At 38.4% G+C, this 18251-nt stretch overlaps 1 protein-coding gene across 1 annotated transcript in view; it reads right to left on the bottom strand.

The window, feature by feature from the left end:
* MLLT3 (MLLT3 super elongation complex subunit) overlaps nucleotides 1-18251 on the bottom strand; it is a gene marked incomplete at its 3' end in the record, with an annotated part of 124083 nt that overhangs the window by 20237 nt on the left and 85595 nt on the right. The window contains exon 6 of the mRNA XM_080362756.1: nucleotides 14492-15103. Coding sequence (XP_080218882.1) covers nucleotides 14492-15103 — 612 coding nt within the window. The remainder of the gene's footprint in view (nucleotides 1-14491; nucleotides 15104-18251) is intronic.

The following is an 18251-nucleotide window of genomic DNA, read 5'->3' as shown; positions in this document are numbered from 1 at the left end:
TGGATATGTATAAAGTTGTTACAGTCCCTTCCTGGTAAAAATTTTGCTCTCCTTTAGCAAGATCGCTTTGAGACACCAAACCACAGAAAGTCCCAATGAAACACAAATCAACATCTATACTCTTTTAAAATGATTCTTAATGCCTCTTGAAACAATTTACATTATTTCCTTAAACTGCTTTGCCTGAAAATGTATTCCAAGAAATACAGATTGCCATAAATCTTTAAATTGTCTAGTACTGGAAATTAAACATATTTTTTTTCAACTTCGAGAAATCAGGGATGAGAACACACACATAGGAAAGAGCTGCTTTTAACATAAGAATTAATGTTATTAAGAGAAAAGACTTGCATTACAGAAGGAGCTAAAAATATACCTTCCACATATTAATATGAATTAGTGCCTACAGTGCCAACATTTCAAGTAACCAGAGGCTACCTTTTGTCACTTAAGCAAAGCTTTCTGGCAGTTTTATAGGCTGTTATCCTGAGGACTTAGGTATTTATGGCTTTATTCACTTGGGCTTTCTGCTCTTATCCACTGGTTACTAATCACTAAACAGATTTTTTTTTTTTTTTTTTTAAATGGGTCTGAAATCAGCTAAAGGGTGTCCTTCAACAATAGAAGCTTAAGATAGTACCAGTCTAAGAGTTTCTCTCATATGACCTTTTCCTGTTTTACTAGTTTTCTCTTCCTGTAGAGAAGCTAATGAGAGTTTGGGCCCAAACTGTTCATTAGTGCAATGAGCAGATACGATTTATTGCATTCTTAGACAGTCTATTTCATTTTAGTGCTCTCACACTGATGCACAGGAGACACTGGCTTCTTTATTAGACCTGGTTGAAGGCTTCTGTGCTTTGAAACAGTTCAGCAAGAAAATGGACTTTTCTTTGGCTCAAGCTTTCCCTAAAAAGGTACCTTCTTCACCAGCTCTAAACCATTTGGCTTCTGTCATTGCCATACTTTTGTTTGTTTTTACAAGTTGTACAACAACTTACTTTAGAGCTGCAAACAATTTTCAGGCAAACTCACCTGTTTATGACACCAGATATAACAAAGCTGTTTCTGTAATATTTCATGGTTGCCCAGATTCATATAACTACTTCTAAAAACAAACCACATCATTTCAAGCTCCTTATTTACAATAAAAAATAGAAAACATCTGTATGTGTGTGAGAATGGCTTTTCTTGACATCCCTTGAACCATTTTTAAAGGAAGCTTACATATTGTTTCCTGAAATAAAATTTAAATTATGTAGTAATATCCCATTTCATATCAGCCACTCTACATATTTCTTATTTTTACGCACATACTCTACAGATTTATGTTTCCCTGCACCATACATACTGAAAAGTCTACCCACTCAAAACTGCTTATAGCTGAGTATTATTTCTTCTTTGTCTGAAGTAAGCTTGTCAGGGAGGGGGAACACTATCCCCCAAGACAAGCTGCCTTCTGTAACAGAATTCCTGTACTTACAACCTCTACTGCCTCCACCTCAGCTTTTAGTAGAGTAATCCAACCCATCTGTAGCTCAAAGAACAGAACAACCACACCTCATCCACCAAGCACCCACACCTGCCATTGCCAAGGGGACACACCATTTGGGTGTCTGTGATACCACAAGGCTGAACAGAGCTGCCTGCACCCTGCCCGAATTCTGTATCACCACATCTCCTTGCAAGCTGCTATTGATTCATTAGCAAGCAGCCTCCATGGCAGGGTAAAACTTTCTTTTAAACCATTCACAGAAGCTAACTTGCAGATTGCAAGCTTGGACTGGAAGAACAGGGCTACGGAGTGGGAAGTAGAGTTTATTATCTTCTTACAGAAATGGAAATATTTATTCATAACTATGATGTTTAAGGAACTAAAAATATTTAGAGAAGTAATTTAAGATTTAAAAGATGTAAAATTTGAACAGTAAATGACAGATTATTGATTTTTGAGAGCAGGCTGAGACAGTAATTTGGCAGAGAATGTGACCTAAGGTACTGATAAGTGGTGCCCAACAATAGGATGAGGGGCAATGGGCACCGACTGAAGCACAGGAGGTTACATCTGAATTTAAGGAGAAAATTCTTTGAGGGTGACGGAACACTGGAACAGGCTGCCCAGAGAGGTTGTAGAGTCTCTTTTCTGGAGACATTCAAAACCCACCCAGTCACATTCCTGTGCAATCTGCTCTAAGTGAACCTGCTTTAACAGGTGGGTTGGACTGGATGATCTCCAGAGGCCCCTTCCAACCCAGCCATTCTGTGATTCTGTGATACATTTAGCTGCTCAAATTATTTAGAGTAATTTCAAACAAAAGTTCCATATCACTGATGGAAGTGAGGTTATTTGATAAATCAGTTGACTCTGTACTTGCTAACTGAGCAAGTCCAGGGGCCCTGAGGGGATGCTTCCATGAGTGCTGAGGGAGCTGGCACATGTCATTGCAAGGCCACTTTCAATAATCTTTGATCAATCATGTTGACTGGGAGAAGCACCCAAAGACTGGAGCAATGGTCAATCCTCCTTGCTTCTTGAAGAGCAAGAAGGAGGATCCAGGATACTACAGGCCTGTCAGCCTCACCTCAGTCCCTGGGAAGGTGATGGACAGCTAATACTGGAAACCATTTCTAGGTACTTAAAGACGAGCAAATCATGAGGAGCAGTCAGCGTGGTTTCACCAAGACAAAGACAAAGTCACGATTGGCTAACTTGACAAACTTTTGTGATTAAATGACTGGTAGAACCAGGAAAAATAGCAGATATTGTCTACCTGGGCTTCAGTAAGGCCTTTGACACCATCTCGCCCAAGATCCTCATAAACAAGCTGTTGATGGGCTGGATGAGCAGACAGCAATGTGGACTGAAAACTGGCTGAAGGGCTGGGCTGAGAGGGTGGTGATCAGCGGTGTAAAGTATATTTGGAGGCCAGTAGCTAGCACTGTACCCCAAGGGTCAACACGGTATCCAGTCGTACTTAACATCTTCACTAATGGTCTGGACAATGGGACAGAGTGTGCCCTCAGCGAGTTTGCTGGTTGCACAAGACTGGAGAAGTGGCTGTTATGCCAGAAGGTCATCCTGCCACTCAGAGGGACCTTGACAGCCAGGAGAAATAGGCAGACAGCAACCTCACAAAGTTCAACAAGGACAAATGTGAAGTCCTGTAGCCATGCAAGAACAGTCCCATGCACCAACATTCTGGGGGCAACCCAGGTGGAAAGCAGCTTCGCAGAAAAGGACCTGGGGGTCCTCGTGGATCTTATTAATGTACATAAACACCTGAAGGGAGGGTGCAAAAAGGATGGAACCAGGCTATTTTCAGTGGTGCCCAGTGACAGGACCAGAGGCAATGGGCACGAACTGAAAAACAGGAGGTTCCCTCTGAACATCAGGAAACACTTTTGCACTGGCACAGGTTTCCCAGGGAGGTTGTGGAGCAACCCTCCTCAGAAATCATTTTTAAAAGGTCTAGACAGAGTGCTAGGCAACCAGGTCTAAATGGCCCTGGTTAAGCAGGGAAGTTGGACCAGATGACCATCAGAGGTCCCTTCCAACATCAACCAGTCTATGATTCTGTGAATCTGAAACACAGCCTTCATTTAACAATAACTATCCAGAAAAGACCTTCAGCCAAACATCACAAGTGTTTCAACTGATCAATTGCAGTGGATTAAGCAGGATTTGCCTTTCTTTAGAGACCCTCCAACTGAAACATGTATCTACTTTCAAAAGAAAATTATTTTCCTTCTATATTTATGTACACATTTGGTCTTAGCTTTATAAATAAAAAAATAAATTTGAGACTCTGCTAACATAAAAACTCAGAAATAGTCAAGCTATTGTAAGACTTGGAGAAGACCCATGAACAGGAGACTGACCTAACACATGTGGATAAAAAAATTATTTTGCAAGTACACAGCACAATACAGTTGAAAAATTAACTGCTAGTGAAGGCCACTGCCTGCAGGAATATTTTTTCAGAAGAAACCTTATTGGTAAGAGCAGAAGACAGTCAGTAAAGCAGGTAAAGAAGTATGGGAGAGAAGATTATAATTTCTTATGCAGGACATAAGAATGTATTTTATGCCTACAAGATAATGAGAAAACTAAAGGTAAAATAAACTAAAAATGTGTATGGTCACATATGAACATGGTCTTAAACTGAAAGAGGCAGAGTGCAAACTGATACAAGTTCTCATCAGATTACCCCAACCAAGAAGGATGAAAACTTTGTGCTGAATATGTAGGTAATGCTGGCAAAGACAGGTTTATAGAAAGTCTTTGGCTTTACAAAATTGGCACTAAAACCTATGGACCACATTTCCCCAAAAATGTGGTCAATATTTGTGAGGAACTAAGAAAGTATGAGCTGTGTAGCATGAGGAAGTTAACAGCCCCATATTCTACTCATAAGTCTGAATTATGTGAAAAAAACAAAAATTACCACAAAAATGGGGCCTGCTTATAGAAGATGAAGATATCCTAAATAATTCACTTGTTTGAAGAATATTGCTTATCTTGTAAGCTCAGTGGCATGAAAGCCCTGTGATGAGAGAATGGTGACTGTCCCTATGTACTCTGGTAAATGTGGAAAGGACAAATTCAGCTGACAAGAACACTCAGATATTGATTTTCTGCAAGTTTGAATTCACAATTTTTAAACATACCTAGAGAACCATCACACATTCTATACGGAGAGCTCTCATACACAACAAAGGACAGAAATGTGTTTTAGAAAGACAGTCTAACCCTCAATTTTAGTACAAGATAAAAGGTGGAAAAGTCAGCCTAGGTATTGAAGCCAATGTGAGAGTTTCATTTACCTAATCTACATTTTTTTTTGCTCCAATGGGATTAATAGCGATGGTTGAAGACAGGTGGTATTTATTCTGGCCAGCCCTGGCACCTGCTGCATCAGAAGACAATGATTTGTGATTCTCTACTCTTGCCCTGTTTTGTACCCTGTGCCCAACGTTACGTTTCAGCACTGAGAAGGGTGGAAGTTGATGCAGTCCCAGTTCTTGGGAAAGGGAAAATAAAATTTCCTGTCACTTCTGGTGCAGCAAGAAGGTTGTTCACCTACATTCTCCCAGATTTGAGGTCCTGATATAAAAAAATTCATGCACTCCTACTAATAAAAAAAGCAGCTGGAAAACCATTTCACTACATGTAAAACTTCTTTCATGGCTGTTATTCTGCACTATGCTACATTTCCACACCATTACAGATCTCACCGTCTCAGCAGGTACTCACAGGGTGTGCAAATTCACCATAGTTTCTCTCTCTTCTTACATAGCCTAAACTCTATAAAGCATTCCCAGCATGACCCTCCACTAAAACTTTACCATGCAGAAATCTTGTCAAGGTCATACACATCAAGTAAACACAGTTCTAAACATAAAAAACCCAACAGCTTTTCTTCTGAAGCGCTGACACACGGTCCCTATTCACTGTCTTTGCTATTGCAGACTGCTGGCTACTGAGACCATATCCCAGAAAATTTAAAAAAAGAGTCCAACATTCCACCATAGACCACTGAGAGATCTAGAGGAGCTCTTCCATGCTACCTCTGTTGGTCTTGTTAACTTTACAGCAAGCCTCATTATATTTACCTTTTTCTCAAACTTAACTGCAGGGATTTAAATGATTATGTGAAAATCTCAGCTTTCATTTCTGTACTTTCTAGTTTCAGTGAAAAGCTGTAGAGAAAACAATACGAAAAGCTATGTTGTACCCTGAGGAATTCTCACATCCCTAAAATAAAACAAAAGCCTTCATCTATTTTTCAAAGTGTCATAATTTTTAGCCAATCTTGTTATACTGTAGACTGAACAATGATTTTTAGATGTCATGGTTAGCAACAGTATGATCTACAGACATTTTTCATTATAGATATTTCTGAGGCATCTGTCAGTATGGTTCCCCAGCACTTGCTGTATGCTAATATCACCATGTGTTTGTCTAGTAGTTTCCACAAAAAATCATGCATGCTATATACACACAGAACTGTACAATGCTGATTCTCTGGTAAAACAAACAAACAAACACACAAAAACCGTTCAACATAGAATGATTGCTGTTGTCTTACAAGTATTTTACCATTTACGTCTGATACTTCCATGTGCTGTAAATTTGCCTATACATTTACTTATAACTATAAAAAATAATACTCATTTAAAGCCCCTTATCCTTGTTTTGGAGACTTAAAATAGGTTTTTGATACTGTGACCTCAGCTTTACATTAGTAGAAAGAGTTTTGCAACTGTTTCATGAGGTGTAATAAGTTACTAACCCAAGACAATCTCTTTAAAAGGTGAAAATATCTAATACGTGTTTGTATTTATATGACATTTCAGTCAAACTGTTATAATGTCATGTAAAATGTTTGTAATGTAACTGAAACAGGTAACTAAAGTTACTAAAATATTGGCTAATTATTATTATTTAAAACACTGGCTACATTAAGATTGATCAGGGCTGTAGCACCTGAGGTCTTGAGTTCTACAGTATTCAAAGGATCAAAAAGGCTGCATATGGCACAAATAAATTAAGTAGAACCATCACATCCACAAACTGTTTTCTTTAGCTAAAATTGTAACATTTAACTTGCAAAATTTTGTCCACTCATAATGCACCGCTGCTAGAACAAATTTAGGTCATCAAGAACACCAATGCACCAAGCGTGGCTTTTTCCTTTTGCCTTGAACTTGCCTTTCCCCACCTTGAACCTGAGAAACTTCGCAACTGAACTGTTGTTATGCAGCATATTCAGACCATTGGCTCTTTGCTGGATATTCCTGCCTACTCGTGCTATTTTACTCTCCTGGTGGAAGACACAATACAATAAGCAGTGCCTCAAAACCACATGCTTTTCATCCATAGAATAAAGTCAGAGTGTGTTAACTAAACTACATTAAAGCAGCATGGGCAATCAAAAAAGATTATTCATCCGATGGATGAAATTAAAATTACCATAGCCTATATCTAATCTTTTTATGGTCATAGTTTAACCATAGTACTCTCGCAGTTCATAATCTGAATCATTAAAAACACACAGGTTGGACTCATATGTAATCTCCTCCTGCTATTTAGATAATACCTAAAAAGATCTTACACAAAGCAGCGAAGTTATTTGATCTACTTCTGTCCTTAATTACAACTGCTCACCAACAATGATATTCAAGAGGACAAATTCTGAAATGATTTTCTGGTCAAGGTAGTCAATGCTGAGGCCACTGACCCAGTTGACACTGCCGCTGGTATCTGTTATCCCCAGATACAGGAGTAACCTTTCCTGGGGGCACCTGGGTACCAGTAAACACAGCTCTGCTGGTGATGGGCTATATATTATCAGTCACCTTTAAACATTCTCCTCTTACATCACCCTGAGGTGATGAGAGAATTTTCGTGAATATTTAAACAGATTCTGACAAGTGCAAATAGTTCAATTTATCCTTATCTTCTAACTTTGCTGTCTGAAACATTAATTCCTACAACACAAAACATAATTTCCTTCACTTTTGCCAGGTGATTGCAGTACCGTTAGTACACAGGAAGCAACTCCTTCATGGAGGTTCAGACATCTGCAGCAAGAAAAGGTAACATGCCTCAAGATAATTTGGAAAATCTTACATACATGTCCTAGAATGAGGCAGCCCTACCTCACTACACGTGTGCCAGGACTATTGTTTCCAGTAGGATAAAGTCAGCATTAATTAGCAAATAAGACTGTGTGGCTATGAAGTGACCAAGAAGTCTGATCACCAAAGCTATACGCATCGACTTGTTTTCAGCCCCAAGTGGGAACGAATGGTGTGAGATACTGCTGGTTGGAGAGGAGCATTAGAAACCTCACTAACATGCTCAGGGCCAGAGGAAGTACAAGCTACATGTTTTAGTGGAGCAGACAAGGATTTCTGTTTTCAAGGGAAGATGTAAGCCTGCTTAGAGGCTTTTAAAGAAAGTGTTAGGTTTTATAGGAATTACTACCAACACAGCTGAATGTTTTACTCAAAGCTCTTTGTAAAAAAAAGTGTGTGGAAAATTCATCTTGCAACTTTTTCTAACAAAAATATCAGCTGTACTAAAATATTGACTAAGCCAAGTAAGAGAGCACTACTGAACGACAGACACAGTGAGTTATATCAAATTCACACCAACACTTTTTAAAGTTTAAGTGAATGATCGTTTTTCTGTTGCTGGTGTGGTGGTGTAGGACCACCTGCAGCAAACACCCAAATTATTGTTAGAATTAGTTGCAAGCATGAGGCTTTCCCTAAACTGCTGCCTGGCATGCTTTGATTTTGCAGTGAAGGAGAGAACACTGTCGTGAGGGAAGAGGCAGCAAGAGGCCGAGGAAGAGCACCGCTGGATTGCATCTGCTTTCACTTGTTCCCCGCACTGGAGTTACAGGCACATTTCCACACTGGAAGAACAGTGACACACGGGCACTATCACCCTCAAGTTTGGGGCCAGCACACATGTTCATCAGGTGCACCCCTTGCCCATTCTAAAAGGACCCCCAGCACTCGCCCGCCATGCGCCAAGTGCCAACACCCAGCACAACCCCTGGGCTCCAGAGCATGGAGAGCTGTGCAGCCATCCCTCATTGCTGGCAATGAATCATCATTAATTCTACACAGGTCCTACACAGGATACATGCACGGCAGTAGTGAGTTCAGGCAGCCTTTATCCTGCCTTCATAAAATTTAAGCTTCAGGGGATTACTCAGTATTTAAAATGTAAAAATTAAATTGTGCGTTTATATTGCATTCTGAAGAAATCACATCAGTCATCACTAGATTACAAGTTTCTGAATAGGAAGCACTACAAAAACGACCTAGTGAGTTTCATGGTGAGCTTGACAGCAAGTTTTCAAAAGTACATGAATAAAATGTACCATTTTTGCCAAAGGAGACAACTGTAAACTTGATGGTCCTACATAGAAAGTATAAGGGCATAAAAGCCTTGGATAGATCTAACTATTGTAGACAAAGTTAAACTATTTCAGCTGATAAGTTAGAGGTGTTGGGATTTTATTTTAATTATATGGAGCGATTTCTCTGAATCACAACAAAATAGCTAAAGCAACTTGAAAGCAATGAAATCCATATCAAGATCTCACTTGACCACAACTAGAATAAATTATCCTATCTTTAGCATTTTGACTGCAACCATGTTGGCCTCATGAAACTGTCATGACTCTACTGGACCAGGCAAAAAGTATTTTTTTGCCACAAAAGAAATAATATAATGAAAATATTGGTCTTGCACATACCATGTTAAAAACCTTACTTTCTGCATGCTACCAGGTGAATAGATTTTTTCAAGGCTGAAATACAGAAAATAAGGCCATAACCCAGAAACACATTTATGCAAATGATTGAGTTAACCCATGTAGGTAGTCCCCACTGAAACAGATGTAGACAACACTTGTGAATGAAATAAAACACTGAAACCTGAACCAACAGCCTAACAACATATTTTGTTATTTCTGTGGTCAAAATATGATGTTGCCTACAACTGAAAACAAAACAAAGCAAAACTCATGACAACGCCTCAAGAATGCAAAATGTCCTGACTTTCACAAGATTACATTTGCAAGTTAGACATTTAAGCATATCTACACAGTCTCTCTCCAATTTTATTTCTAAGTCCTTAAAATTTTGTAAACCAGCTATTTCCTAAGACACTGCAGTAATGAAAAGTATCTCCATTTAACATCTGACCTTTCTGTCACAGACAAATCACTACTACCTGTCAACCTTGCTGCTTCCTCATCCATCAATGGTTCAGCTCAGCACATAACAGAGCAGCTCAATATGCACCTAAGCTTTTGTGAGCAAAGCCAAAGCACTTTTCCCTTCACAGAGATAGATGATAAAAAGAGGTTTAGTATAACAGCAGAAGGGTGCCATACTACAGTAGATGCTACCAGCCGCAGAACACACTTCTGCCTACCATCGTTATCTACCAAGGTCTGATTATCTTAGGCCACTATTTCTTTCTGAGCACATATCTGGAAGGAAGCACCTTGGACTATACATTACTTACATGGGCTGCTAACATCTACCTGTTTGCAACTACTGAATTACTTTCCTGGACACAGGAGCACCATGGGCAAACAATCCTGCAGGGGTGAGTGGCAGGGTCTTAAGAGTAAGATTTGCAGTGAGACTAAGAGTAACTAAATGCAGAAACAATGCATTAAAATACCAAGCAAAAAGTAAAGATTCTAAGAATAAAACAGGTTGCAAACCCACAATGTCCAGCGTGCAACGAAGGATACCACCACTATCAATCCTCTTCTGCATCATTAAAGATTATATAGAGTCACAGTTTCACAAGAAAAATTAAAACTAAGCTTTGCGCCCTTTTTTTTTTCTCCTGGGTAGCTACATGAACACTCCACACAGAGCTCTATTTCACTATTGTTATTTCTAACTTTAAATGTTATCTGAAAGAGATCTTACTTTGGCTCCCAGCCCTGGAAGAAAGCAGGAATTCTTAGCTAACAAGGGCCTGGAGGTTTTACAAGACCACAGGGGTTTTCAAAATATTATTCCACTTTTGTAGCAGTCAAATAGATCATGTGCCAGATTCAAAGTGACATTTTATGGATTACTTTTAAAAGGCACTCAAGTTGTAACTTCAAGATTGCTTTAAGATACGCAAGGAGTTATTTAACTACAAGCCCATAGTCCATGTGATGACTACTATATTTTCATTGTTTTATAAAGGAATTGCTAAGAACTTTGCATTTTTTCTAAAGGCAAAAGACCCTTTAAAGTACTCTGCTTTTAATAACTGAAACACCTCACCCCCTGAGCTATAACAATTTGCTAGCATGCATTTTTGCTCAGTTTGTATTTCTATAGGCTTCGACAAGCTAAAAGGCTGCTATTATTACTAATGGCAATGTTACAATTGCAGGGACATACATGCACAGGAAGGGAAAAAAAAACAAACAGTACACATCATATGCAAAAAAAAAAAAAAAAAAAAAAAAAAAAAAAAAAATCACACCAAGAACAGAAATTCATCTAAGAGAGCCACCATTTTTTCCTCCCTACTCAGCCCAGCAAAACTCAATAATCAAACAAGAAGTAGCAGAGCATCCCTTCTGTAATGGCTCCACAGCTCAGAAGGGGAAGCTCTACCCATGGAAAACACCTCACTCGGATCTGAAATTCAGTATTTCCCAGTCTCACACACCAGTTTGCAGCTCACACAAGCGTTATGAGAACATCATCATATTCCATGATCAGACAGCAAAATCAACGTCAAGTATTTTTCTTTTTTAATCATGTTGCTGCACTGTCCCACATAATAAGCAAACTGAATTTTCTTTAACTAAAACATCCTGCCATTGAATTTAAAAGGAAAATCTTTGGAGTTTTCAAGTGAACTGTGCTAATAATCCTACACCTCAGTAAAACCAAAAATCTGACATGCTTTCACTCATTATCCCACTTCACATACTTCCTATCAAAGCCAGTAAAAGAATTCCTCAGCCTTTATGTGCCATTTCTAACTGAATATACTACATGTCACTCTCGACTAGCTCATACGATTCTAAAAAGACCCACACTGTTTCGAACAGCAAGTCTACCACTAACACTGGAGTTCAACACACTTTAAATCATGAACGTATTTGAAAAGTGATACTCAAAGGAGTGTGGAGAGAAATGGAGACACACATTTCACTTGCCAGCAGCTCCAAGTCAACAGAAAAATAGAGCTAAAATAAATACAGCAGTGCACCACACTACAGCATATGTCAAACAGACCACAAAGAAATGACCATACCTGGTCTTGTTAAGTCATGCACAGAAAGGCTATTAAAACAAAGGCAAAAAGTTTATCACTAAGTAACTTAAACTAGAAAAAAAAAGCACTTGACTCAAAGTTCATATTTTTGTGGTATCTTACGAATTTTCTATTAGGTATTGATTTGTAATCTGATTTATTATATTTAACCCCAATTTTCTGGGTTAGGTTTTGTCGTTTTGCTTTTTTAAAGCCACTTTAGGAATAAATCTTGGATACTTTACTACTAAATATACTCCTAAATAATGACACATTCTTTGTTCATCGACACTACGATACCCACCACTGTAACTGTACTACAGTAAGAAATAACATTTGACTGTATTTTATAGCATAGTATTTAGCCAGAATATGCCACTGAAGAAGTGTCTTCCCAGCTTCAGGCAACTGTGTTGGTTAGTATTATGAAACATTTAGAGACCTGAAATAACTTTTCCTTTATAGCAAAAACATTACCGTATTGTTACTTCCATTGCTCTTTATGTATGACTGTATTTATAGGATATGACTTTTGTAGCTCTAGATGCAAAATCTGCTATATTTAGAAACCCACGAACACATACACAAAGTTCAGACTATTTTTTCCAACACACAGAATTACAACTATTACACTGCTCAGTTGCCCCTCATTAGGGTCCCTGGTTAAAACTAATGAAGCGTAGAAGGAATGACTCCATGAAATTCTGTAGACACTCATTAACCAGGCTGCCCAGCTCTGTCTCCCACGGCAATAACAATGGTGTGAATCCACAGGCACATTAGGGAATTATTGCAGGTTTTCTAAATAGTGTCCAGTCACTGACTGGAGCCATACTCAGCCTGATTTATTAATAAGCACAGTCCCAAAGTGGAAGACATCTTTTTTGCCCATACAGATGTGAACCACACTGGCTCTTTCACAATCCAGGATGTCAACGTCACCAGCAGGATCTGTTTCTCTTTGAGTCGACTCTGGTGGTATACCCTTTCAGTAACAGTGGCTCTCAGAACTAGAATATTATATCTGCTTTTTTGCCTTGGTACAGAATTAAGGAAGTCCTCAGGTCCTGCAGGTAAACTGCAGATGGATGATGAACTTCAGTCCAAGTGGGTTTGTCTCATCCTGTGTAAAACCTAAGGGCGTACTCATTATACTATTGGTAATAGGTGAGAGGCTGCAAGACAACAAAGAGGGAAATGTTTCAACAATTAAAAAGAAATCATTTCAAGCACCATCCATACCCTTCACATATCAGTTATCTGCAAGCTGCTATGCAGCACACACCTCTGTAGTGCCTGCATTTGAGAAATTCCAGTTACATGGCAGCTGCTTCTCTCAATTCTTCTGTCTTTAAATAAAAACAGGAGAACTGCTGCTGCCAGTAAATGTGCCTATACATGACAGGAAATCTGACAGCAAAACCTATGCCAATTAGCCAGCTATACTGAGTGTAGGTAGCAAGTCTTAAGGGTTCTGACATAAATTAAAATAGATTTAGAATCTTTTGAAGACATTAAAAATTAATTCACATTGAGGCTGTAAACTGTGAAGATTTTCAGGTCTAAACACAAACTGGTAAGTTCTAAGCCAGAATGAAAATGCCACCCCAATCACAATATCACCAGTGCCATGCTGTAAAGCAGAGCCTGTCCTGTTCCATACGTTCTAAATTTTATAGCCTTTGCATGCCCTGAGGGACCAGTCACTAAAAGGTTATTTCAGAAATAAATTACTTTCTCCCTCGTGGCAAGTTTCTATGAAGTAAAAGCCTAATGTTGACACCTCCCCACAGCAGGGTATTTATTGTCTGTTCCAGAGAGGGCAAGCAGGGCTATGAATCTGATAGCAGTAACAGAGGCACAAAGCAGAAAACAAAAAATGGGAGAATTGAAAAAGCACAGCTGGGAACACTTCCTCTTTACCACACACACCACCTCTAACCATAAGCACAAATAAAGACACCAAACAAGCCTTCTCCTCCCACTCCTTTCCTTATCTACTCATCCCTCTGTAAAAGATTCTTTCGAAAACTGAAGTCTGCTGGAAGAAAAATTAAAATCTTAATTATAAAGAGCAAATGATGCTTGAACAGATGAGCAGGCAGAGTAGACAAATATTTTCCAGCAGGCATGGTAGATAAATATTTTCAGGAAAGCAAATGTCTATGAAACCAGTCCTCCTCCTTGTGTAAGCCTGTTACTTTGGATAGATTCTCCTCCTCAAAGCATGGATTCTAGGAATTCCTCCCTCTTCCACAAAACTGTCATCTTCCGCAGAACTGCCCTTTTTAGTAGTAAAATAACAAATACCCTAATTTTCTGCAACCCTTTCCTGAACTTACTGAATTCTCTAACACCTGAACTTAAGGTGTGAAATACAAGCATTTAAATCATTTTCCTTTTCTCTCACAAGAAGTATGAAATTCAAAAGAACAAGATCAAAAGAGCAATATTATTTATAGCCATCTATATGCTTATTCATCATGATGTTTCTAAATTGAGTAGACTTGAATAAGCAACACAATTCAACTAGAACATAAGTTGGAACAGCCATCAGTCAACATCCTTCAGTTTAAACAATCTGCCAGTAGACAGGAGAAACGAAGCGGAAAATACAAATATGATGCACAATCCCAGAGACTGGGAATACATAACACATATTAAGCAAAACCAAACGCCACTTACTTCAGATTTGGAGGACATGTTTTCCTCTATGTCAGAATCATTGGGATCTACAATATCATCAAACGGTGGCAGAGTAGGCGTCTTCCTTTCCAGTGCATCATTTTCAACTTTGACTCTCCCCACCTTGAGCTGAGATCTATCCTTTGTCTGTTTTTTCTCAGCTGAACAAGTAAGAATCAGTGGTGGGGCACTAGAAAAACTTTTAAATAACGAATCCGAGACACTTTTTTTATTTTTTTTTGCAGAAGGTTCATCAGAATCCAGAACAGAGGGCCTTTTTGTGGGGGTCTTCTTTTCTTGCTGCTGCCCACCTGTTATGGTAAGGATGGGGGTGTTTTCAGATTTTGGCTCCTTGGACATGGGTTTGGGTTCTTTGAAGGCCATCTTAGGAACTATTTTTTCATCTTTCAGTGGTTTGTTTTCTTTGGGTTTCTTAGAGGATTCTTTGGAAGATTTGTTGTGTTCCCTGGAAGGTTCTTTGAAGGCACTTTTATGTTCTTTTGAATCTTTAGAAGTTTTTTCCTTGTGCTCCTTTGTTGACTTGTGGGTCTTTGAAAAACTGTTACTACTGCTGCTGCTGTTGCTATTTGTGTTCAGAATCCTAGTCGGGTCCTACAAAAAGGAGACGAAAAATTTCACTTACCAAAAAAAAAAAAAGGAGAAAGAACCATCTAAGTCCCAAAAGACAGAGGCAATATGGACAAATTATTCACATTAAAAACTTGGAACTGCAGGTTGAAAACCAGAAACTGCGAATACCTATATACAAATAGACACATACTCTTATCATTTTAGTCAACTTATCTGTTATGATGGGGTGGAACATGAGCAGTTACCACAGTCAATATCTGCAAGACAAGTCAGTTTTTATCTTAAGAATTAGATATGTCTCTTAAGAAACATTGTAAGATGAACACAAAGACAGTTTAGGAAATGTTAACCATGACCATCAGCTATCAAAGAGAAAAAAAAAATCATCATAAGGATAGATCAGGATATGAACCATACACTTTCAGCAGAAGAACTTGAGTATCAAAGCAAAACATGCTCCTGAAGCCATTTCAGGCAAAGTTTGACTTCTCTACTGTGATCCTCCCTCCAACTTTTAACAGATCCTTTTCCTCATACACAAAACCAACTCTGGCTCCAGCCTGTCTACGGAAGACTTGATTTGACTTACAAGATCTCAACACTCAATGTGTTGTTATAGAAAAATACTTTTGCAAAAAATGATTTCTTTTTATTTATTGCTCCTGTCTCTGTTGAGTATTTCATTGCACTTTTTAAAATACAACTATTGTAAGTTAGAAGGGTTTCTGAAATGGTGATGACTCAGAGGTCCAATACGATAGGCAACAGCAGAAAGAGCAGAGCAGTATCATTCCTCACTCAGACGTATGTGAAAAGTTAAAGTGGCAAGGAAAGTGGTGATCTGCAGCCACAACCAGCAATAATGAACTAAACCATCCAGAATGGGTTGTATGGGATCCTTTATTCTGAGGATTAACATTGAGGGATTTTTAAAAGATGAGAATGGCTCTAGCACTGCCCACTTTGACTGCAACTGCTAACACTGGGTGCTCAGCATCTCAAAAATACCCAGTATCCTAGCTGCACTGTTAAAAACACTAAACACCTGCAGCACTCTCTTCAGAAAAAGGCTTCATTTTTATACTACTTCAAATCTGCAAAGTGACATTTCAGTTTACATGAAGCCCTGGTCAACAAGTTTAGGTTGCTTATTTTCTTCCATGCTGATTCTAAACATTTCTATCTATATATTGCCTAGCATCTGAGAAAGTTTAGAAAGAAACACTTCAACAAATATGTTGCATATATCCATTGATTTCCATTCCCTCCTCCTAGAACAGAGGTACAAATGGCATAAAACTGAAAATAGTAAAAGCCTGAAATTGTGAAACACTAAGAACCCTTATATTGTGAAATTTGTAAAAGTCTTAACTCTTACATACAGACTTATACTGAATACAACAACTTCAGTAGCAATACCAAGCTGAAGTAACAAAAACCCCATAGCTACTCAGAAAATATAAGTATGTAAAGTTTTATTCTCAATGAAAAAAATCTTAAGGCTGTTAGCCTATGAATCTAGGAAACCAACCGTCCTCAACAGCAGGATATTCCCTAAGTGCTACATTCCATGCCAATATCACACCCTCCAACTCTCAGACTTTCAAAGCCATGACTGACAGAATACGAATAGCTTCAGGGGAAAATAAAAAAGGCAGTTCCATATTTTGTTTGATGCAAGACCAGCCCCAAAGGTTGGCATATGAACTAACTATTAATGCTTTTATCTTTATATCTAGTTCTATCATGCCAGAGATGTAAGTGTTGCCCTGGGGAGGAATAAAATATGTGCCATTAATAAACTAGATGGAGCCCTTATGTTTCTTTTATTTGTCTCCTTACCACATACTTAATATTGCTCGAAAAGGAGAGACTTATTTTAGTGGTTTTCTAATAAATGAGAGCTATGAAACAGGTTCTGGGATGCAGTAGTATTAAAACGGTTAAGAACTTGAGATCTTTCTTGTCTTTTCAACTTTATAACCATACTTCTTTCCTTTTTCTAGAACACGGAAGCTGATGTTTTGACAAAAATCATAGTACAAGTGTAGGACATACTTCTGATAATAGACATATTTACACATACCTCTCTGTCAGGCTCTCTGAGACCTGTTTTTTCATTAAGACAGACAACCCATTGCTTTTATATCTGCTTTCACTCTCCAGATTAAAAAAAAAAAAAAAAAAGGTATATTTTCTTATTTCGCAATTTTCTGCAATGACCCTGACAGAAGCCAACAATGACTTCAAGGAAACAGCAAGAGGACTGTAAAATTCCTAAGACAGAAAGAGACCCAAATATGTTAACTGGTAAAATTATAATCAAAGCTAATGATGAATTCAAAAGGCTGGTGTGGATGAAATGTGGCTAAATACTTATACCATGTACAGCACAGGTCTCCCTGAAAAACAGAATTTTCTTATTTATTAAAATCTAACGGTGGGTTCAAATATTTCTTTTACTTCCCACCTTAAGAAGTGTTGCAAGGAATAAGAGTCAATGATGTATTTCTGCTAAGAGGGACAAATAAACCAGTCTTTTCTCTCAAGTTCAAATATAAAATGGAGATTGTGGGCATTTCACAGTTAATATATTTACACACAATTGCTTACATTTCTGTATTCATTAGATATTGAAGCAACCCAAGTGAATGCTATACTTTGATACATTAAGTAACAAACTTCAAAAGAATAATACAGGGGATTATATGCATGTTAAAAATACCTGCAGATGTTTTCTTAAGCCAGGTAACACCATGTACACATAATACTTCAGATACATAATCCCTTTCATAGAGCAGTACTAACAGATCTTTAAAAATTAATGTTCTAGAAACCAGCATAAAAATCTAAGGTTTTACCAACTGAGAAAAGCTGTACTAGTGTGACTGTTGCGCACAACTTCTGCTCAGATTTTGGCTAACGCAGCTCATGCTAGGGCTTGATGTTTGCTGGGAGCAACAGGAGCATCACACAGGCAGGACAAGTGGCCAGAAATAGCTGAAGAGCCATTATGCAGCCACCATCACTTGCAAATTTCTGTCTCCTGCAGCCATCATCTTTGTCTGGCAGTTTCATCAGAATCTGCTAACTTATGGAGAAGATACAAATCAAACCTCCAAGCTGGGAGGTATGAAACAGCAGATTACAAAAAAAAAAGAAAAAAGCT

This window comes from Nesoenas mayeri (genome assembly GCF_963082525.1).
Source record: "Nesoenas mayeri genome assembly, chromosome: Z".
NCBI lineage: Eukaryota > Metazoa > Chordata > Aves > Columbiformes > Columbidae > Nesoenas > Nesoenas mayeri.
The sequence above is the reverse complement of the archived record's forward strand: the minus strand, read 5'-3'. Positions and strand labels throughout refer to the sequence as shown.